The sequence below is a fragment of the Macaca fascicularis genome, chromosome 2 (assembly GCF_037993035.2).
Source record: "Macaca fascicularis isolate 582-1 chromosome 2, T2T-MFA8v1.1".
Lineage (NCBI taxonomy): Eukaryota > Metazoa > Chordata > Mammalia > Primates > Cercopithecidae > Macaca > Macaca fascicularis.
In genome coordinates, this window is record NC_088376.1 from 115,538,095 (window position 1) to 115,557,747 (window position 19,653).

Genomic DNA, 19,653 nt, shown 5'->3' on the forward strand with positions numbered 1-19,653 from the left:
CAAAGAGGAGGAAAGGACCTGGCCTAGGCCACAGAGCAGGCTGAGAATGGGTCCAGCTCAGCCCTGCCCCTTTCTGGGACCCTCCTTTGCTTCTGGGCCTTCTTGGGAATATGGGGACCCCACCCTCCTCCCCTACCTCAATCCTGAAATGGAAACAGGCTTGGCTTCTTGGGTCAGCATGACAGGTCCTAGAGACCTACAACTCTACCTCCCTGTCTCCATTTCCCTTCACTCACACATGCCTCCTTCAGCAGGGGGCTGGCCTGGAGGTGGGCAAGGGGCTGCCCAGAGAGACCAGTGATGGAGCTCAGCCCAGCCCTGCCTCTAGCCCTGCTAGAACGCCTTGGCCAAGGCCTTTCCATCTCTGCCTTGTTCTCTGCCCCTCCACTGCCCACAGCAGAGACCTTCCAAACTGGCCCTGCCCCAATTCCAGGATGTTCCAGTCCCCTGAAACCTTGGCCAGACTCTCCAGCTCCCCTGGTTAGGGGTGGGGGGTCATTCTCCTCCCAGATGGGGAGGGACCTCCTCCTCCCAGGGCCGGGGATCAGCCATCTGGGTGTAAGCAGCCTTTATAACCTGACGAGTGGGCTTGCGCAGGGACTGCTGTCAGGGGGACCATATCCTGGGACCCTGGGGTGGAGTGCTTCTGCCTCAGTTTCCCTGGGGAGGTGTGGCCAGCACACTGCCCAAGTTAGGGCCAACTTCTAACTGGAGACTGAACCAGGCAGCCCTTCAGCCAGCATGTGACCAACAGCGGCGGGCAGGTGGCCCAACACTCCTCAGCCTGCCAGCCCACCCTGGGGTCTCAGCTCAGCCAGACGCCCAGCAGGGGCTGCAGGAAGGCCTGGGTCGACTGGAGCAGGGTATGCGGGCAGCCTACTCCACACTGGGGAAACAGCCTGCGGCAGGCTGGGAGTCTGAACTCTACTGTTAACGTGTGTGGCCTCAGTCAGGTCCTCTCCCTCTCCGGGCTTCAGTTTTCCAGGCTAGGGGGCAGGGGGTAGGGATCCTCTCTAAAGGCCCCCCTGCTTGCCAGCTGCAGGTGGGAAAGACCCCAAGGGTGCCCTGAATTCGCGGATCAATGGGCCCAGACACGGGTATCTTGTGCCATCTAGTGGACAAAGAAGGAACTGCAGGAGGCCCCCAAACTCGCAGCGTTGGGGTAGCAGGGCCATCCAGCAGAAACGGCAGTCTCTTCAGGTCGCTAGCAGTAACCAGGCAAACACAATATAAAGAAGTAGGAGCAGTGGAAGATGCTCCAGTGATTGCTCTTGATGGAGGAAATCAAGGGAGGCTTCATGGAGGAAGCACTATCCAAGCAAAAGTCCAGAAATGGAAAGGATGCAGCAAAAGAGGCAAAACTAGATGATTCATGTAGGACGCAAAATGCCGTGTACTGGTGGGAGATGGTGAGCTGGGCTGATACCTATGTGAGGTGCGTGTTCATGCAGCAGGTGCCACCAGGTGGGTATGTGGACGGTCACAGCCCAGCCTCTCCCAGCCAGAATTCTAGGGTGGGCATGCCTGGAAGGAATGGATGCCCCCAGTCCCCTCCCCACCAATTTCATGGATGGAACAGGGATATTAGGACAATGTCATGCCCCCTCCACCCCCACGGACCTCCAGCTGCTTGCAGAGGGTGAGCCCCCCCGCTTCCCATCAGCCATCCCTCACAGCTCCACCCTCCCCACCCCAACCCTCCCACAGTCTCCTCTGGGACTTCTATCTGCAAGTGGGGCCATTCATCTTCTCTTCCTGTCCAGGACTTGTCCCCCTCCCTGCCACAGCTGATGAAGAGAGATCCAGGACATGGCAGAGCCCTTCTTCCCCCATTGCCCCTTCCTGACAATCCTCACTCCCTTCTACCCGAGCACACGTGGCCCTTGTCTGAGGCAGCAGCCTGCCCCCAGAATGCACCCTCTCTGTAGCTGGCCCAGACACTCTCCTGTTTCCTTCACAGAGGCCTTAACTCTCTTCGCCCCAATCCCACTGACATCCCACATCCCTGGTACCCTCCTATCTCTTGGGTCACTGTCTTCCTCATTGTCATGGTCCCCTCCCCCTACCTCAGCTACCCACCCTCCAGGTCACTACCAATAAAGGCATGACCTTCTGCCTGTCCATTTGGAACATCCCTTCCTCTGGACATCACCATCGGCAGCTCAGCACCCCCACTGCCACATCTTTCACTCGCCGAGGCCCATCTGCCTGCCCCTCCTTGCCTTGAGACTCCTCTTTCTCCCTGTACAGCTTGCACCTGTGACCAGCTCTAGAATCGGGCCCTGGCAGACACTGTCCGGGGCCCAGTAGCCACTGGCCAGCTGCAGAGCTTGCCTACATCTCACATGGCCCTTTTCCTGTTTCACTGGGTTGATACCCCAGCATACAAGCCATTCCCTTACCCCTTTTTTTTTTTTTTTTTTTTTTTTTTTTTTGAGACAGAGTCTCGCTCTGTCGCCCAGGCTGGAGTGCTGTGGCCGGATCTCAGCTCACTGCAAGCTCCGCCTCCCGGGTTCCCGCCATTCTCCTGCCTCAGCCTCCCGAGTAGCTGGGACTACAGGCGCCCGCCACCTCGCCCGGCTAGTTTTTTGTATTTTTTAGTAGAGACGGGGTTTCACCGTGTTAGCCAGGATGGTCTCGATCTCCTGACCTCCTGATCCGCCCGTCTCGGCCTCCCAAAGTGCTGGGATTACAGGCTTGAGCCACCGCGCCCGGCCCCTTACCCCTTCTTAAACAAGCTTCCCTGGACCCCACATCGCCCCTCAGCTTCGGTCCCTTTCTCTGTTCCCTGGGTGTTGCCCACACCCACCATCTCCCCTGTACTTCAGCTCACTCCTGTCAGGCTCCCACCCCTCTGCTCCACGGAAACCCTCCTGCTCAGGCGGCCGAGGCCTGGGGGCCTGCAAGTTCCCAAACCCTGGGGCCACCAGACAAACCCAAAGTGAGTGAGATTCTACAGAATAACTGGCCTGAGCTCTTCAGACGTGACGAGGAAACACGGAGGACCGTCACAGACTGGAGGGGAGTAAGGAGACAGGAGGATGAGGTCACTCTAGTGCCATCTTGGATTGGCTCCTGCTCCAGGACAAGGACTTTAGGACAACTGACAGAACTCCAATAAGCTCTGCAGATTAATTAGCAGTGTTTATGTCAATATTCATTTCCTGTGTTTGATCCTTCTGTGGTTAAAATGTTAACCACAGGGAAGCTGGGGGACCTGTAAATGGGAGTTCTTTGTACTATTTTTTGCAAGCCTGGAATTTCAAAATGAAAAGAAAAAAACAAAAAAGCCAACTAAAACCTAGTGTTGGGAAGTAACCTCCACTTCACAATACCCCATGGCTGAACCTGTGCCTCCCCCCAGCTTCCTTATCTCAGGAAATGGCAGTTTGGCCAAAAAGCTAAGGGTCATTTTGGATTTTCCTATTTCTCACCCCTCACATTCAAGCCTTCAGCAAATTCTGTCCATCCTAGTTCCAAAATGTGCCTTGAATCCATGCACCCCCGACCCCCTCTCCCTAGCATCCCACTGTACTGGGCTTTCTTGCCCAGAGCCTGCCCCCACTTCATGCCAGCTCCTGGGACCCTCTCTCCCACCCCTTTTGTCCTCTGCAGCCCTCACCCCTCACATTGACTGGGTCCTCATGGGGCCTGGCACTGCCCACGTCTCCCAAGACTGCTGGGGCTTGGTTTCCAGCCCAACACTGCCTTTCTGCTCCTGAGACCTTCCCAGTCTTTCTCCATGGCCTCCCATGGCTGGTTCCCTGTGGTTCCCCCAGATCTCATGCACAGGCAGCTCCTCCAGGGAGCTTTCCCAGACCACTCTAACTCATGGGCCCACCACGCCTCCAGTCTCCACTCCAGCCCGTGCTGGTTTTCCCACTGTACTCATCTCCTTAAAATTCCACCAGATTTGGCTGGGCACGGTGGCTCACACCTGTAATCCCAGCACTTCAGGAGGCCAAGATGGGTGAATCAGTTGAGCTCAGGAGTTCAAGACTAGCCTGGGAAACATGGTGAAACCTCGTCTCTACTAAAAATACAAAAATTAGCCGGGTGTGGTGGCGGGCGCCTGTAATCCCAGCTACTCAGGTGGCTGAGGCACAAGAATCGCTTGAGTCTGGGAGGCAGGGGTTACAGTGAGCCAAGATTGCGCCACTGCACTCCAGTCTGGTGACAGAGCAAGACTCTGTCTCAAAAAAGAAACAAAAATCCACCAGATTAGGGACCGGGCCTCACTGTGACATGCCCCAGCATCCAGCCCGTGCTGGGCACATGGGAGGTATGTGATGAACCACTGAGTGGTACACTGGCTGGTGGTGCTGCCCAATGTGGCCCTTCCTTTTCTCCTTGGATGTCACCCTTCCTGGGTCACTCTGGGTGTCTGTAGAGGTCCCCAATTCTCCAGCTCACAAGGGCAGGCCTAAAGGGACTCCCCTCCACTCCCCTCAGGTCTCTCCAGGGACCAGAAAGTTCTTGCTAGCTCTGGCCTCCACCAGAGGCATCTTTAGAATTCCAAGACCATCTCTGGAATGCTGGGCCTGTCTGGGGAATGCCAAGGCTGGGGCACAGGTGCAGAGAGTGGAGTGGCTGGGCGGGGCAAGGACAGCTGATGGCATTCTGGCTAGAGTCTGGGTGCTGCTGGCAGCTGTCCCTCCTGCGAACACCACTGCTGACACCTCCACTTCCTTGCAGCCCCCAATGCCCATGCCCCCAAGACAGCATCACTGTCTGGCAGCAGCTCTGGACTGGGCGCTCCCACTAAGCTGAGAGCTGCCAGGCCTTGGGCCTCTGTCCCTGTCAGGGAAAGAGACTGGGCCACAGGAGACGAGCCTCTGAGGTTCACAGGAACTGGAAGTCACGCCCATTTGGATGTGGCCCATCCGACAGGGCCCTTGGCTGGAAGCCAGCTGGCTCTGCTCTCCCCCACACTCACTGGATGACCTTAACAGGTCCCTGTACCTCTCTGGGCCAAACAGGTGAGGGGAGGTAGAGCCAACTCCATGCGCCTCTGGCCCTGGGAGTCAATGTTGCTGGCAGGAAATACAAGTGAGTGGGCGGGTGAACTAGCACTGTGGGCCTGCAGGGACCCCACAGGCTCAGCTCCATTCCAGCCACGGCTGAGAGGTAACGGGGGTTGCTCTGCCAGGCAGCATTCAGGGCCTAGCTGTGTACCGCAGTGAACCACTCTCTCCAAGGAGAGAACCCCTAGGCTGCCACAGTGGTTGACCAAAGTGATGGCCCCCAGGAACTTGTAGGGGTTCTAGGCCCCCACAGACTCCAGATGCTGAATCCCTGGAGATGGTGCCTGGGCATGAGGAGTGATAGAGGGCAGCCAGCAGGGCAGGCCACACAGCAGTCTCCGATCTCATCTCACTCCCCGCAGAAGGCAGTGTGGAGTGGCGGTCAAGCACCAGGCACTGCAGCCAGCCTGCCTACGACAGGGAAGGAAGCAGTCATCGGGTAAGAGTGAGTCCTGAGGAAGAGTCCCCGGCCCAGGGACACCAGAGGCAGACAGCAGACCTCCGGGGAGCACGCTTTATTTGCATCTCCCAGGACAGAGTTGGGGAGGGAGTCAGGGGATTTGGGGTTGAGGATATGGCCAGGCTCAGGTCCTGGGACCCCAACCCCCTCCCCAACCCCAGGACTCAGCTGGAGTTGGAGGCTGGGCATGGGAAGCTCTGGGTGAAGGTCAGCATCTACTCCACACCCTTCATGAACTCCAGGAACTCTGTGGAAAGAGGGGCAGGTGTGGGTCGGGGGTGGGGGCTGGGCAGGGCATGGAGGCAGGGGACCAGCCCACCTACCCACTTACCATCATAGTCGATGCGGCCATCGTTGTTCTTGTCTCCGTCCTTCATGAGCTCCTCGATGTCGTCCTCCGTGATGGTCTCGCCTGTAGCCTGCAGCATCATCTTCAGCTCATCCAGGTCGATGTAGCCATCAGCGTTTCTGTGGGGAGGGGGCTCAGGGTAGGACTGTGGGGAGGGCATAAGGCAGCCCCACCCATGCCCCAGGAGGCAGAGCAGGGACACTGGGAGATGGGGCATCCCTCTCCCCAATCAGGCAGAGGCCGCAGGGTCCCTAGGCCTGGAATCTGAGACCGCCCTCCTCTACAGTTTGGCTTGAGTGTGGGTCAGGGTCAGAGGTCAAGGGTCACATGCTCACTTGTCAAACATGCGGAAGAGGTCAGACAGCTCCTCCTCAGATTTCCCTTTGCTGTCGTCCTTCATGCACCGAACCATCATGACCAGGAACTCATCAAAGTCCACCGTGCCGCTGCCTGGGGGTGGGCGGCATGGCCGTTACAGAGGCCGGGGTAGGTACCGCAGGCAGCACCTTCGACATGAACCCCCATGTTCTCACCGCACCCTCACACCAAATGCCAGGCTTCTGTGGCCATTATGCCCATTTTATAGATGAGGCAACTGAGGCTCAGATAGGCAAAACCGCTCCCAGCTAAACAGAGCCAGCATTCCAGCCCCCAGCCAGCTGGGGTTCTTCTGGAGCCTGGGGAGGAGGGGGCTCACCGTCCTCGTCCACCTCGTCAATCATCTCCTGCAGCTCCTCAGGGGTGGGGTTCTGGCCCAGCATCCTCATCACCTTGCCCAGCTCCTTGGTGCTGATGCAGCCATCCTCAGCACCCAGCACGAAGATATCAAAGGCTGCCTTGAACTCTGTGTTCAGGGGTTGGGGGGCATAGTAGTCGGGGCTCAGCAGCCAGGACCTCAGAAGGCCAGAACCCTGGGGCCATCTGCCAACCTGCCCACCTCCCTCAGAGACCTCTCTGAGGTCAGAGCAAGAGGGACCAAGCCTCTGCTCTCTGGTCTGAGGTCCTCTTCTGGTAAGGGGTCCCCATGCCAGCCTGGCCCCGCTGGTCTCCCACATGTGTGATAGGGGTTCTCACCATTTTTCTGCTCTTCTGTCAGCTGCTCTACCTAGAAAGGAAAGGGATTCTCAGGGCTCAGACTCAGGTATAGCTGCTGCTGAGGAAACCAATCCATTCCACAGGTGAGAAGGCTGGAGCCGGAGGAGGCAGGCTATTTCCAGGCCACAGGGCGGAGGTCTCAGTCCTCCCTCCCTGCCCCCAAAGCCCTGATGTGACCCAGCTGGCCTCACTGAGACTGGGCTGAGGGCCAGGGTGACAGGTGGGCACCCCCTTCAGGGCCAAGGTGACCCTCAGTAACAATAGTCAGTGACCACTCAATGCCCTTTCAGCCCCTGATGAAACTCAAGCCGGGTGGCCCGAGGGACAGCTGTCCCTCAAGTTGGGACAATAAAACCAGTGTGGGGGCAGGCGAGCCACCCACTGTAACCTGACCAGGGTGGCCACTGGGCTATTTTTAATGAGGAACAAAGTTAAACCTGGTGATTGTTCTGGGGACTTTGGCATGCAGGGGGTGGGGCAGCGTTATCTGGCCCCCTGGCCTGCTAGTGCCGCCTCAGGAGCCAAAATTAGTCCCCAGCTCCGCCAGGCCTTGTATGGGCACTGGGTGGAGGGCTGCCCCCACTCCAGCTCCATGGATTCCCACAGGATAAGCAGGCGTGCCCCCAGAGCTGGCTGTAGCACTTCCCTGCCCAGGAGTAAGGGAGGCTGAGGGAGGGGTTCCCCTGGGGACAGCTGTTCATTCCAGGATGTCCTTGCTCTGGGGTTGGGGGAGGTCACCACCACCCCTGGATAGAATAGCATCTGAAGACCCCCAGTGACCCAGGAGGCTGCAGGGGCTTGGGGTGACCACTCTCCAGCCCTTGTTCCCTCGCTCTCACCCCTATCTAAGCCACTGAGCGCTGAGCCTGCCAGGCATGATGGGAGCTGGGGCCCCAGTTCTCTGTTCCTTCTTCCTTGGTTTTCCCTCATGTCCAGAACTTCCCTGCCTCAAACTTCAAAGCCCCATCTCCAGCCCAGGACTCAAGCTCTGCAGACCACTCCTCTCACACCCTCCACCTCCCAAAGCATCTTCGGCCAGTCAAGGGGCTGGAGTGGGGTAGCAGATTTTGAGCATGTGAGAAGCATAATGTGAGGGGCAGAAATGGGGGTTGGGGACAGGGAGACAGTAATGGGGACTCAGACAGCTCAGGAGGAAGAGATGAAAAGAGAAAGGCAAAAATGTCCAGAGACAAATGCAGAGACATGTGGCTGAGCGACAGTGCCTCAGACTACAGACACTTGGAAACAGAGAGTGAGACATGATGCTGAAAGCTGCGACATCCTCCACCACCCTTCAGAACCTGAACTCCCATCCCTTCTGCATCCCCAAACACCAGAACCACTGTCCCTGTGACAGCCTGGATTGAAGGCACGTAGGCTTTCTCCTGGGTCCCCACCACTTCCCTGGGGCTACTGGCCTCCCATTCTGAGCTGAGTGAGCCCCCAGTGGGCCTGCCCACCCCAGCCCTACCCAGCCCTGTCCCTCACCGCAGCCTTGTAGATGTCATCCATGCTGGCGGCTCACAGGACAGCCTGCTGGGGTTGCCAGCCGGCCCTTGACTTAAATAGCCCTGCCCCACCGCATTCCTGGCCCAGCCCAACCCAGCCCAGCCCATCCCTGCATGTAGTATCCTCCAGTCCCTCCTCTGGTCCCAGTGATCTCAGGCTGGCCTGAGTCCCCGTGTCCTCTGCCCAGGGCAGGAAGCAGATGAAGGGCTACAAGGACCAGGTTTCTTTCCCTCCTGTCTCCCACACTCCCCAAGGGACTCTCTGAAAAGGTTTCTGGAATGAATGAAAACATGAGTCCAGTGCAGGACAGGAGTTACGAAGTCGTGGGCCCTAGGCAAGGCCCGGGCAACACAGCAGCTCAGGCTCCCATCCAACCAGGGAGGCGGGTGCCATGACCACCACTTTCCAGATAAGGAAATTGAGGCTCTGGAGGAGTGGTGACTTGCCCAAGATCTGACTGACTTGGCAACCCCTGCCTTTAACTCAACCTCTCTGGAATGGGGGTGCAACGTGCAAGGAGAGGCTGGGAGTGCAGGGCCCTGCCAAGAGAAGCCTTGAATATCAAGCTCATAGTACGATGCTGTGGAACTGGTGAAGGAGGAAGTGACTGATCCACCTTAGGACAGGGTGGCCAGGAGCCTTCTGCCAGAGGAGCCTGCCCCAGACCTCCCATCCGCCCAGGGAGAAGTACTCACTTCGGGCTTAAGTCAGCTGCTGTCAGTTATTCAACAGCACCCCTACAGATGCCCCATCTGTGGCAGGCTCCTTTCCTCCTCACCCTCTAGTTAGGTTACCACCTCCCTCTTCTAGGTCTCATTTTTCCTTGGTTTAGGACTCAGTTCCCCATTCTAGCACTGTAGTTCCTGGGTCCAGGTCAATCTGTCTCCCTCGTTTTAAACTCTGGCAGGCCACCCCGTGGGGTTCTTGTGCTCAGTGGCGGCACACACCCCTCCATCCACCTACACCCTCCTTCGTACAGAGTTCGTATCAAGTTTATCCCTCTTGATAAACACGCTCCCTGCCTCGAGCACTACTGCGTGCCGGGCCGCGCATGAACCGACCCACTCAGTTGTCCAGGAGCCCCACTGACAAGAGATCTCCGAGTCTCGGAGAGGTTCAGAACTGGCCCAGAATCGTTCTCGCCCTGCTCCGGCGGTAAGCACAGGTCCTGTTTTCCCCTCCAACCCGCCTTGCCCTAAAGAGAAAGAGCTCAACAGCCAGGTGAGGCACTATTATGGCCTCCTTTATCCGGAGGAGTAAACTGAGGCCAGGAAGAGCAGTGACTTGCTTCGTGTAGCCCGGAAGGCTCGAGACCTTCTGTCCCCTCTTCCCGAGGACGGAGGGGCGATGCCCAGAGCTGTAACCACCAGGGGTCTCAGTTTCTAGCAGGTTGCGCAGTGTACCTCCCGCCGCGCCAAGCAGGTAGAGATTACGCAAGCGAGCACCGCGCACGCGCGCGCTGTGGGTGGTGCCTGTCAATCACGCACGAGGGGCGGGGCGAGGGCGCAGGAAGAAGGCGGGGCCAAGATGGCGGCGCAGCGCGCGGCGGGGGCGTGGGGCGGCGGGGGCTGGGGGGCGGTGGGACGTTGACCCCGCCCCCTACTGCTGCCAGTCTGCGCCGGGCGGCGGCGGCGGCGGAGACCCGAACATGGCGACGCTGCGCACCTTCGGGCCCGAGCGGGAAGCCGAGCCGGCCAAGGAAGCTCGCGTCGTGGGCTCGGAGCTCGTGGACACTTATACGGTTTGTTGGGGGCGCGGGCACCTGAAGCGGGGGTGGTGGCTGGGACCGGGAGTCCGACTTGGGGGCTTGGGGAGGGGTTCGGGATCTGCAACCCTGAGGAGCGGGTAGAAGGGTCTGCGATTGCGAGGGGGCTGGGACGGGGGATCTAAGGAAAGGGATCTGGGCCTCGCAGGTTCGGGTGAAGGGTTGCTCGGGGCCTGGGGAGGCGGTTTGGAAAAGGGTACGCGATCAGAAAGGGAGGCTCGGGTTGGGGGCGGCATCTGGGGATAAAGGGGGCCTGGGGAGGGGGGTGTCTAGATGAGGCGAAACGCCTCTAGATCCTCTAGGACTGGAGGGGCCCCGGCCTGAGAGACCGTTACTGGGGTTCAGGAGAAAGGCGATGGGGAGAGGGTCTCTGATGGATGGAATCAGGGAAAAGGGTCAGGCTCCGCAGGCCTTGAAGAAAGAGAAGGCGCCAGCACCCTGATCTGGGAAGCCTGCGGTGGTGGTTGAGATTTTCTCTGAGAAGTGAAGGATAGACCTGGGGGGCAGACGCCTTGGGGGTCGGGCGGAGACAAGAACGGAGGACGGGTGGAGCCCAGCTGTGGAGAAATAGGGGTGGTCTCAGTGCTGAAGCGCAGGCCCTATAAACCTTAGGAATCTTCGTGACTTTGGGCTGTGGGAGCGAGATGGGGCAACAAGCTGCGCACACACACTTCTAAGCTATGGGGGAGACAGAGGACAAATGGGGGGTAGTTTCCGACTCTGATGGGGTTGGATGCCAGGCCTGTGAGCCTGGTGGGCTGCCTGGCAAAAACTAGGCATTGAGCACCTCCCTGCTTCATCCCCTTTGTTCCCGCAGGGTAGGGAGTGGGTGGGGGCCTTGGCCCTGCCTGCACCCCCCTCCCTGGCCCTCATCCTAACCTCCCCCTCTGAGGGCCATTCATCGGGCTCTTTTCTCCTTTCCTGAGGGCAAAGGGAAGGAATCAGGCAGGATGGGAAGAGGAGAGGGGTGGATCCTGGAGCAACAGGCCAGCCTGGAGAAATGGCTGCTCCTCAGGGCTGGAGAAGGCTTCAGCTCCATGCTGCAGAGAGGAGAGGGAAACTAGGTGCAGGAGGCGGGTGAGGTCTCTGAGCTGATGGCTGGCACCTTCAGCAAGAGGGCCATCTTCAAAAAGCTCTCCCTATTCTGGACTGCACCCCTCCTCTGCATGTGTGTCGGGGGAGGTGGTGATCTAGATTGGACCCTACCATCCTCTGTCTCCGGGTGTGCCGGGTTGGATATTATGAACACACCTACCCTTTGAACACTTGCCATGGGTCAGGCCCATGGACAAAGCATTTTACATGCATTGCCTTACTTGGTCCTTGATTCTAAGATGGAGGAACTGAGGCTCAGAGAAAACTTAGGCTCCAAGTTAATTATATAAGTGACACATAAGCTGCAGCCAGGAAATGACAGAACCAGGTTTTTAACCCAGGCCTTCCTTAACCTCTAGGCCATATTGCCTCCTGATAGAGCTTAGTTGCTACCACTCCCTCCCCACATCAGCTGCTTGTGCCTTGATTCCTGGCTCAGTAGCAGAAATCACAGCCATGAACCAGTTGAAAGGGTTGGAAAAGGACTTGCTTCCAGGAGGGTAGGGCACCTGGAAAGAAGTACAACAGAGAAGATGCTCAGGCTACAACTGGCCCTCCTCTGCCTCCCTTGGAAGAAATGGCCTTGCCTGCAGCTCGGGTTGGGTTTTGAGTTACCTAGAGGCAGGTGGTAAAAAACTAAAGAGGTGACTTGTTGTGGTAATCACTTTTTTCATTCCTTACTGATGGATGGAGCCACAGGCTTGTCCCATGTGCCTCCCAGCCCTACTGCTTGGGCCATGGAGGAGGCTGAGAGGGGCCCTGCTGGTCAGCAAGGGTCAGGTGCAGAGGCTAGTGGGCAGGGGCAGCCTGACTTTGGCCTTGGGGTGGGTCTGAGTTGCAGAGAGAAAGACTGATAAAAGATAATTGGGAAAGGTAATTGCAGCTTTTGCTATAGGGGGAGGAGACTCCTTGTTGGGGCTCCCTTGCTACAAGGGCTTTTGGTTTCCCATTTTAGGTTTACATCATACAGGTCACTGATGGCAGCCATGAGTGGACGGTAAAGCACCGCTACAGCGACTTCCATGACCTGCATGAAAAGGTAACTGTTAAGAGCTGGGAGCACATATTTCAGGGCTGGAGGGTCCTGTAGGCCAAGTTTCCATTGTGCCACACGTTAGTTTTAGGGCAAAAGAGGCTCCATGTCCATAGTTCTTAATAAATCACTTTGTTAATATAACTGCGTTCATTAATATAGCATGTAAATGCTAGCCTTCAGCTCTAGCATGAGCCAGTCTGCAAGGAGCATATTTGAATTTCAGTTTTAATATTTCCAGTCCTAGCTTGGATACGAGATGCTGAGACAGTTTCCTGGGAAGGGGACAGGTTTGAACTTGTTCGACCTAGCTATGGCTATTCCAAAGCCTGTGCTGTAATATCTGGCTGTGATTCCATCTTTTCTTTGCTTTTGGAGATGCTGTCTTTCTCTGGGTCATTTACAGCGTGTTTTAAAGACACACCACTGCCCTAATTGGTTTGTACTCTGGCTCGGAAAAGATGGCAATTTTAGGGGCAAAAGGTGTTACTTTTCTGAATGTCTCCAACGTCTCCAGATGGAATTCCTTGTCTGGAATTGTATTGGTATTTCTAATGCTAATTTGGATTGAAAGAGGCGAATCCCAGGTGCCCTCGTTTGGTCACTGATCTTGGTACTGCAGGGAGGGGCTGTGCAAGTGCTGACAAGCGCCTGTCCTCAGGCTTCTTGCCTTGGCCTTACATAGGCACAGAGCCTCTTAGTCTGTGGTTGATGTGCTTATGTTTTTTTACAGCTCGTTGCAGAGAGAAAGATTGATAAAAATCTGCTTCCGCCCAAAAAGATAATTGGGAAAAACTCAAGAAGCTTGGTGGAGAAGAGGGAGAAGGATCTGGAGGTCTACCTCCAGAAACTCCTGGCTGCCTTCCCTGGCGTGACCCCCAGAGTGCTGGCCCACTTCTTGCATTTTCACTTCTATGTAAGTTCCTCATCGGGTTTTCACCTGTGCCTGCAAACCCACAACTGCCAAGCTTGAGGCAGCAAACCAGGGGGGACCTCAGCTTTGAGGTGGGCCGGGGTTTGACCCTAGGTTAGAAGATGGAGGAACGTCACCCTGGTTAGGGATGTGTTGTGGGCAGAAGCATGTTAGTTGACAGATTTGCCTTAAATTAGACTGAGTGTGGCCACAGAGATGCTTTCCTCTACCACAAGGCATTTTGTTTAGCAAAAATGGCCTGTGGGTGTTTAAGCTAGGTTTCCATCCAGATGGATGAGGCTGGATTAGAAACAGCTGACACCTGGGATAGACTATTGTTGAGTTGTTGTTTTACAGCTCAAAACTAATTAAGGGATTAGTCTGTGATGGTGGAATATCACCATCTTGGGACATGTAATCGGGGTCCACGCTGCCAGGGTGCTAAGGTTGAGGGTAGATAATTTCTTCTGATGGGAGAGTGTGTCGTAGAACAGCTCTGTACTCCGTCCTGGACAGAAGAACAACTTTCGTAAGTTGCTGGGGACAGAATGCGTTGTCATACTTTAAGAACAGCACTTAGGCAGTGTGAAACCACAATATTTGGGGGTTTTTTTCGTTTGTTTGTTTTTGTTGTTGTTGTTTTTTTGAGACGGAGTCTCGCTCTGTCGCCCAGGCTGGAGTGCAGTGGCCAGATCTCGGCTCACTGCAAGCTCCACCTCCCGGGTTTACACCATTCTCCTGCCTCAGCCTCCCGATTAGCTGGGACTACAGGCGCCTGCCACCTCGCCCAGCTAGTTTTTTTTTAATTTTTTTATTTTTTTAGTAGAGACGGGGTTTCACCGTGTTAGCCAGGATGGTCTCGATCTCCTGACCTCGTGATCCACCCGTCTCGGCCTCCCAAAGTACTGGGATTACAGGCTTGAGCCACCGCACCTGGCCAATATTTGTTTTTTTGAGACAGAGTCTTGCTCTGTCACCGAGGCTGGAGTGCAGTGGCGCGATCTCGACTCACTGCAACCTGCGCCTCTTGGGTTCAAGCAATTCTCCTGCCTCAGCCTCCCGAGTAGCTGGGACTACAGACTTGTGCCACCACACCCAGCTAATTTTTGTGTTTTTAGTAGAGATGGGGTTTCACCATGTTGGCCAGACTGGTCTGGAACTCCTGACCTCAAGTCATTTGCCTGCCTCAGCCTCCCAAAGTGCTGAGATTACTGGCATGTGCCACTGCACCTGGCCAAAACCACAATATTAAATAGCAGTTCTATTTATGAGAATTTTTTTCTAAGGAAAAATCAGGCAACTGCAAAAAGGATATATGAACAAAGGTAGTCATTCCAGGGTTGTAACAAGATAGTAAGGACAACCCTAAAGTCTAGTAGAAGAGGTTACAAAAAAAGAAAAAAAAGAAAACAGGCCGGGCGCAGTGGCTCATGCCTGTAATCCCATCATTTTGAGAGGCCGAGGTGGGCAGATCACTTGAGGTCAGGAGTTCGAGACCAGCCTGGCCAACATAGTGAAACCCCATCTTTACTAAAAATACAAAAATTAGCTGGGTGTGGTGGCAGGCACCTGCAATGCCAGCTACTTGGGAGGCTGAGGCAGGAGAATCACTTGAACCCAAGAGGCAGAGGTTGCAGTGAGTCGAGATCATGCCACTGCACTCCAGCCTGGGCAACAGAGTGAGAGTGAGACTTCATCTCAGAAAAAAAAAAAAAAAAAAATCAAAGGGTACAGCAAGGCTGAGCACAGTGGCTCATGCCTGTGATCCTAGCTCTTTGGGAAAAAACAAACAAAAAACAAGTCTGCAGCTCCCCCATCATTTTCCCAGCAGCACCCCAGTCTTCCCAGCAGACTCTGTCTCAAAAAAATGCAGCTTTCTTAAGCAGTATCCAATCGTATGGCTGTAGTTTTTGTTTTTGTTTTTTTGAGACAGGGTCTTACTCCCTTGCTCAGGCTGGAGTGCAGTGGCCTGATCATGGGTCACTGCAACCTCAAACTCCTGGGCTCAAGCGATCTTCTTGCCTCAACTTCCCAAATAGCTGGAACTATAGGTGCATGCCACCACACCCAGCTAATTTTTAAAATTTTTTTGTAGAGATGGGGTCTTGCAATATTGCTCAGGTTGGCTTCAAACTCGAGCTCAAGCAATCCTCCCACCTCTGCTTCTCAAAGTGCTTGGACTGTAGGCATGAGCCACGTACCTGGCTGACTATGGTCTCATTTTTATAAAAAGTTGATATGGATATATTTGTCTAGGAAAACTCTAGGAGGTTTACGTACACCAAAATGCTAAGACTAGTTTTCTCTGAGTGATAGATTTTCAGATAATTTATGTTTACTCGTTTTCCCTTTATATGATGAAGACGGGGAAGAATCCACTCCCTTATTCAGGCTCACCCTGAAGTAACCTGTGAGTTATGGTCCTAAAAGCCCAGCTGTATTTAAAATACAACTTTCTTGGCCAGGTGCAGTGGCTCACGCCTGTAATCCCAGCACTTTGGGAAGGCCCAGATAGGCAGATCACTTGAGGCCAGGAGTTCTAGACCAGCCTGGCCAACATAGCGAAACCCCTTCACTACTAAAAATACAAAAATTAGCTGCACGTAGCGGCGTATGCCTGTAGTCCCAGCTACCGAGGAGAGACGCATGAGAGTCACTTGAACCTGGGAAGGGGAGGTTGCAGTGAGCCGAGGTCATGCCACTGCACTTCAGCCTGGGCCACAGAGTGAGACTCCGTCTCAAAAACAACAACAACAACAACAACAACTTCCTTAAAGTCTTTTCAGAGTAAGACAGTTGAACTTTTCTTGCATCACTGAAGAGCCTAGAAATTTGGTGGCAGTGCTAACCGTGGGCCACTGAGCTTGGCAGGGATAGGTGAAAAAGTAGATAGCATTCATAGATGGGAACTGTGTATGTGCTTTGGATTTTATTTAGCATATACCAGCAAGTATAGGGTTAGCAACATACCCTTTTGTAAACATATTTTTACCCTTTCTTATGTGAGAAAAAATTTGCGTTCCTTATGCAAGTCTTTCAGATAAACTTTACTGGTTAGTATTTTAAGAAATAATGTACTTTAAAGGTCACGCACAGTGGCTCACACCTGTAATCCCAGTACTTTGGGAGGCCGAGGCGGGCGGATCATGAGATCAGGAGATCGAGACCATCCTGGCTAACATGGTGAAATCCCATCTCTACTAAAAATACAAAAAATTAGCCGGGCGTGGTGGCGGGCGCCTGTAGTCCCAGCTACTCGGGAGACTGAGGCAGGAGAATGGCGTGAACCTGGGAGGTGGAGCTTGCAGTGAGCTGAGAGACCGTGTCACTACACTCCAGCCTGGGCGACGGAGCAAGATTCCGTCTCAAAAAAAAGATTGTGCTTTAAGGAAGCTTTGGTTAGCCATTTAGGGATGAAACTTGACATGCAGCCCTTTGACGGTATTTATTCCTTACTTGATACCTGTGCCTTTGAGGAGAGATCTCGCTGGCTGCCTCACATGTGCCTGGCTCTGAGGGTAGAAAGGCCTGGACTGCTCTTTTGAAACTGGTTTGCCTGAGATGGGCCTGGGCTGGCTACATCTGGTTCTGGTTTGAGGCAGGCTCCACTACTTGTAGAAGTTTTGATGTATTTGGAATTAGTGTTACCAAACAGGTCCCTAAGTTATATAAATCCTAGGATTTAAAAAAGCAATTGAACCCATCTTTGGATTAAACCCACAGTTGATCAGCCATGGCGCTGCTGACATTTTGGACTGGATAATGTGTTTCTGTAAGGAGCTATCCCATGCGTTGTTTAGCAGCACCCTGGCTTCTACCCGCTGGATGCGAGTAGCACTTCGCCACCCAGCTATGGCAATTAAAGATGTCTCCAGACATTGCCAAATGTCCCACTTGAAAACCACTGGATTAGATCTTCATTTGGGGCCTAAAGATTTGTCAGCCTTTTCTCCAGGCTGGGAGCTCTCTAGGGAATGTTTCTCTTAACTTTTATACCATCTGTGTCCTCTTGGAAATTGTTCCACATGTGTTCTGCCTCTTGTGTTGCTGACATTGGATAGGGTGGACCCAGGGAACCCTATTTGGTCATGGTGTGAATTTTTTTATTTTGATTTTTTGAGACAGAGTTTCGTTCTTATTGCCCAGGCTGGAGTGCAGCGGTGCGATCTCGGCTCACTGCAACCTCCGCCTCCCAGGTTCAAGTGATTCTCCTGCTTTAGCCTCTTGAGTAGCTGGGTTTACAGATGGCCTGCCACCACACCTGGCTAATTTTTTGTATTTTTAGTAGAGGTGGGGTTTCACTATGTTGGCGAGGCTGGTCTCGAACGTCTGACCTCGTGATCCACCTGCCTCAGCCTCCCAAAGTGCTGGAATTACAGACGTGAGCCACCACGCCTGGCCATGGTGTGGATTTTTAAAAATTGAGGTATAATTCACATACCATAAAATTAACTCTTTTTAATGTGTACTATTTATTTATTTATTTATTTATTTGTTATTATTAAACTTTAAGTTCTGGGGTACATGTGCCAAATGTGCAGGTTTGTTATATAGGTATACATGTGCCACAGTGGTTTGCTGCACCCAGTGTGTACAATTTAGTAGTTTTTAGTATATTCACAACGTTGAGTGACCATCGCCACTATCTAATTCCAGAACATTTCATCAGCCCAAAAAGGAACCTGTACCTGTTAGCAGAAGCTTCCCATCCCTCTGTGCCCCAGCCCCTGGCAGTCACTAATCTACTTTTTGTCCTTATGTATTTGCCTCTTCTGGACATTTCATAGAAATGGAATCATACAGTGTGTGGCCTTTTGTGACTGGCTTCTTTAATTTAGCCTTATGTTTTCAAGGTCCGTTCATATTGTAGTGTGAATCCTTCGGTCCTTTTATGATGGAGTAATGGTGTATTTTTTGGATATACCACATTATGTTTATTTATTAGCAGTTGATAAGTGTTAGGTTTGTTTCCATTTTTGGCCATTGTGAATGATGCTGCTATGAGCATTTGTATGTTAATTTTTATGTGAACTTATGTTTTCATTTTTGTTGGATATATAGCCAAAAGTGGAACCTGAGTTATATGGTAACTCTATGTTTGACTTTTTGAGGAACTACCAAATTGTTCTCCAAAGTTGTTGCACCATTTGACGTTTCCATCGGCAGTGTACAGGTTCTAATTTCCCCACATTCTTGCTTAACACTTCTTGTCCTTTTTTTTTTTTTTTTTTTTTAATCATAGTTGTTCTGGTGGGTGTGAAGTGGTATCTCATTGTGGTTTTAATTTGCATTTCCCTGATGACTAATGTTATTGAGCCTCTTCTTTTTCTTTTTTTTTTTTTTGAGACAGAGTCTCGCTCTGTCACACAGGCTGGAGTGCAGGGGCATGATCCCGGCTCACTGCAACCTGTGCCTCCCGGGTTCAAGTGATGCTCATGCCTCAGCCTCCCGAGTAGCTGGGACTATAGGCGTGCACCACCATGCCTGGCTAATTTGTATATATTTTTTTAGTACAGATGGGGTTTCACCATGTTGGCCAGGATGGTCTCAAACTTCTGGCCTCAAGTGATCCATCCACCTTGGCCTCCCAAAGTGCTGAGATTACAGGTGTGAGCCACCACATCTGGCCTGAGCCTCTTTCCATATGGTATTTGGCCATTTGCATATCTTCTTTGGAGAAAAGTATCCAATTCTTTATCCTTTTAAAAATCAGATTGGGCAGGGCGCGGGTGGCTCATGCCTGTAATCCCAGCACTTTGGAAGGCTAAGGCGGGCGGATTACTTGAGGCCAGGAGTTCGAGACGAGCCTGGCCGACATGGAGAAACTCTGTCTCTACTAAAAATACACAAATCAGCCATGCATGGTGGTATGTGCCTGTAATCTCAGCTACTTGGGAGACTGAGGCACAAGAATGGCTTGAACCTGAGAGGCGAAGGTTGCAATGAGCCAAGACCACACCACTGCACTCCAGCCTGGGTGACAGGGTAAGACTGTCTAAAAAAAAAAAAAAAAAAGTCAGATTATCTTTGTTGAGTTGTAAGAGTTCTTTATATATTCTGGCTACTAGACTTTTAGAAACATGCAAATACTTTTTCATATTCTGTGAGTTGTCTTTTTTTTTTTTCTTTGAGATGCAATCTTGCTCTGTTGCCCAAGCTGGAGTACAGTGGTGTGATCTCGACTCACTGCAACCTCCACCCCTGGGGTTCAATTCTCGTGCCTCAGCCTCCCGAGTAGCTGGGACTGCAGGCACATGCCACCATGCATGGCTAATTTTTTTTGAGACAGAGTCTTGCTGCATCGCCCAGGCTGGAGTCCAGTGACACAATCTCGGCTTACTGCAACCTCTGCCTCCTGGGTTCAAGCAATTCTGTCTCAGCCTCCCGAGTAGCTGGGACTACAGGCATGC

At 53.4% G+C, this 19,653-nt stretch overlaps 2 protein-coding genes across 3 annotated transcripts in view; one reads left to right on the top strand and one right to left on the bottom strand.

The window, feature by feature from the left end:
• Positions 1-5,524: 5,524 nt before the first annotated feature.
• On the bottom strand, positions 5,525-8,466 carry TNNC1 (troponin C1, slow skeletal and cardiac type). The gene is made up of 6 exons (XM_005547346.4): positions 8,417-8,466; positions 6,908-6,938; positions 6,531-6,677; positions 6,169-6,283; positions 5,816-5,952; positions 5,525-5,731 (listed from the first exon to the last, which is right to left on the bottom strand). Exons 1-6 carry the CDS (start codon positions 8,438-8,440, stop codon positions 5,700-5,702), a joined length of 486 nt encoding a protein of 161 aa, XP_005547403.1. The 5' UTR covers positions 8,441-8,466; the 3' UTR covers positions 5,525-5,699.
• A 1,581-nt stretch (positions 8,467-10,047) lies between these two features.
• NISCH (nischarin) overlaps positions 10,048-19,653 on the top strand; it is a 38,686-nt gene continuing 29,080 nt past the window's right edge. For both annotated transcript variants that reach the window (XM_005547348.4, XM_005547349.5), the window contains exons 1-3: positions 10,048-10,178; positions 12,253-12,336; positions 13,064-13,246. In XM_005547348.4, the coding sequence (XP_005547405.2) occupies positions 10,086-10,178; positions 12,253-12,336; positions 13,064-13,246 (360 nt within the window). In that variant the 5' untranslated portion in view covers positions 10,048-10,085. The remainder of the gene's footprint in view (positions 10,179-12,252; positions 12,337-13,063; positions 13,247-19,653) is intronic.

Coding starts and splice junctions, on each gene's coding strand:
- TNNC1 (XM_005547346.4), bottom strand. CDS start 8,440: ATGGATGACATCTACAAGGCTGCG. Junction 6,678..6,907: donor GACAGAAGAGCAGAAAAATG/GTGAGAACCCCT, acceptor CCCTGAACACAG/AGTTCAAGGCAGCCTTTGAT. Junction 5,732..5,815: donor TGGCCGCATCGACTATGATG/GTAAGTGGGTAG, acceptor CTCTTTCCACAG/AGTTCCTGGAGTTCATGAAG.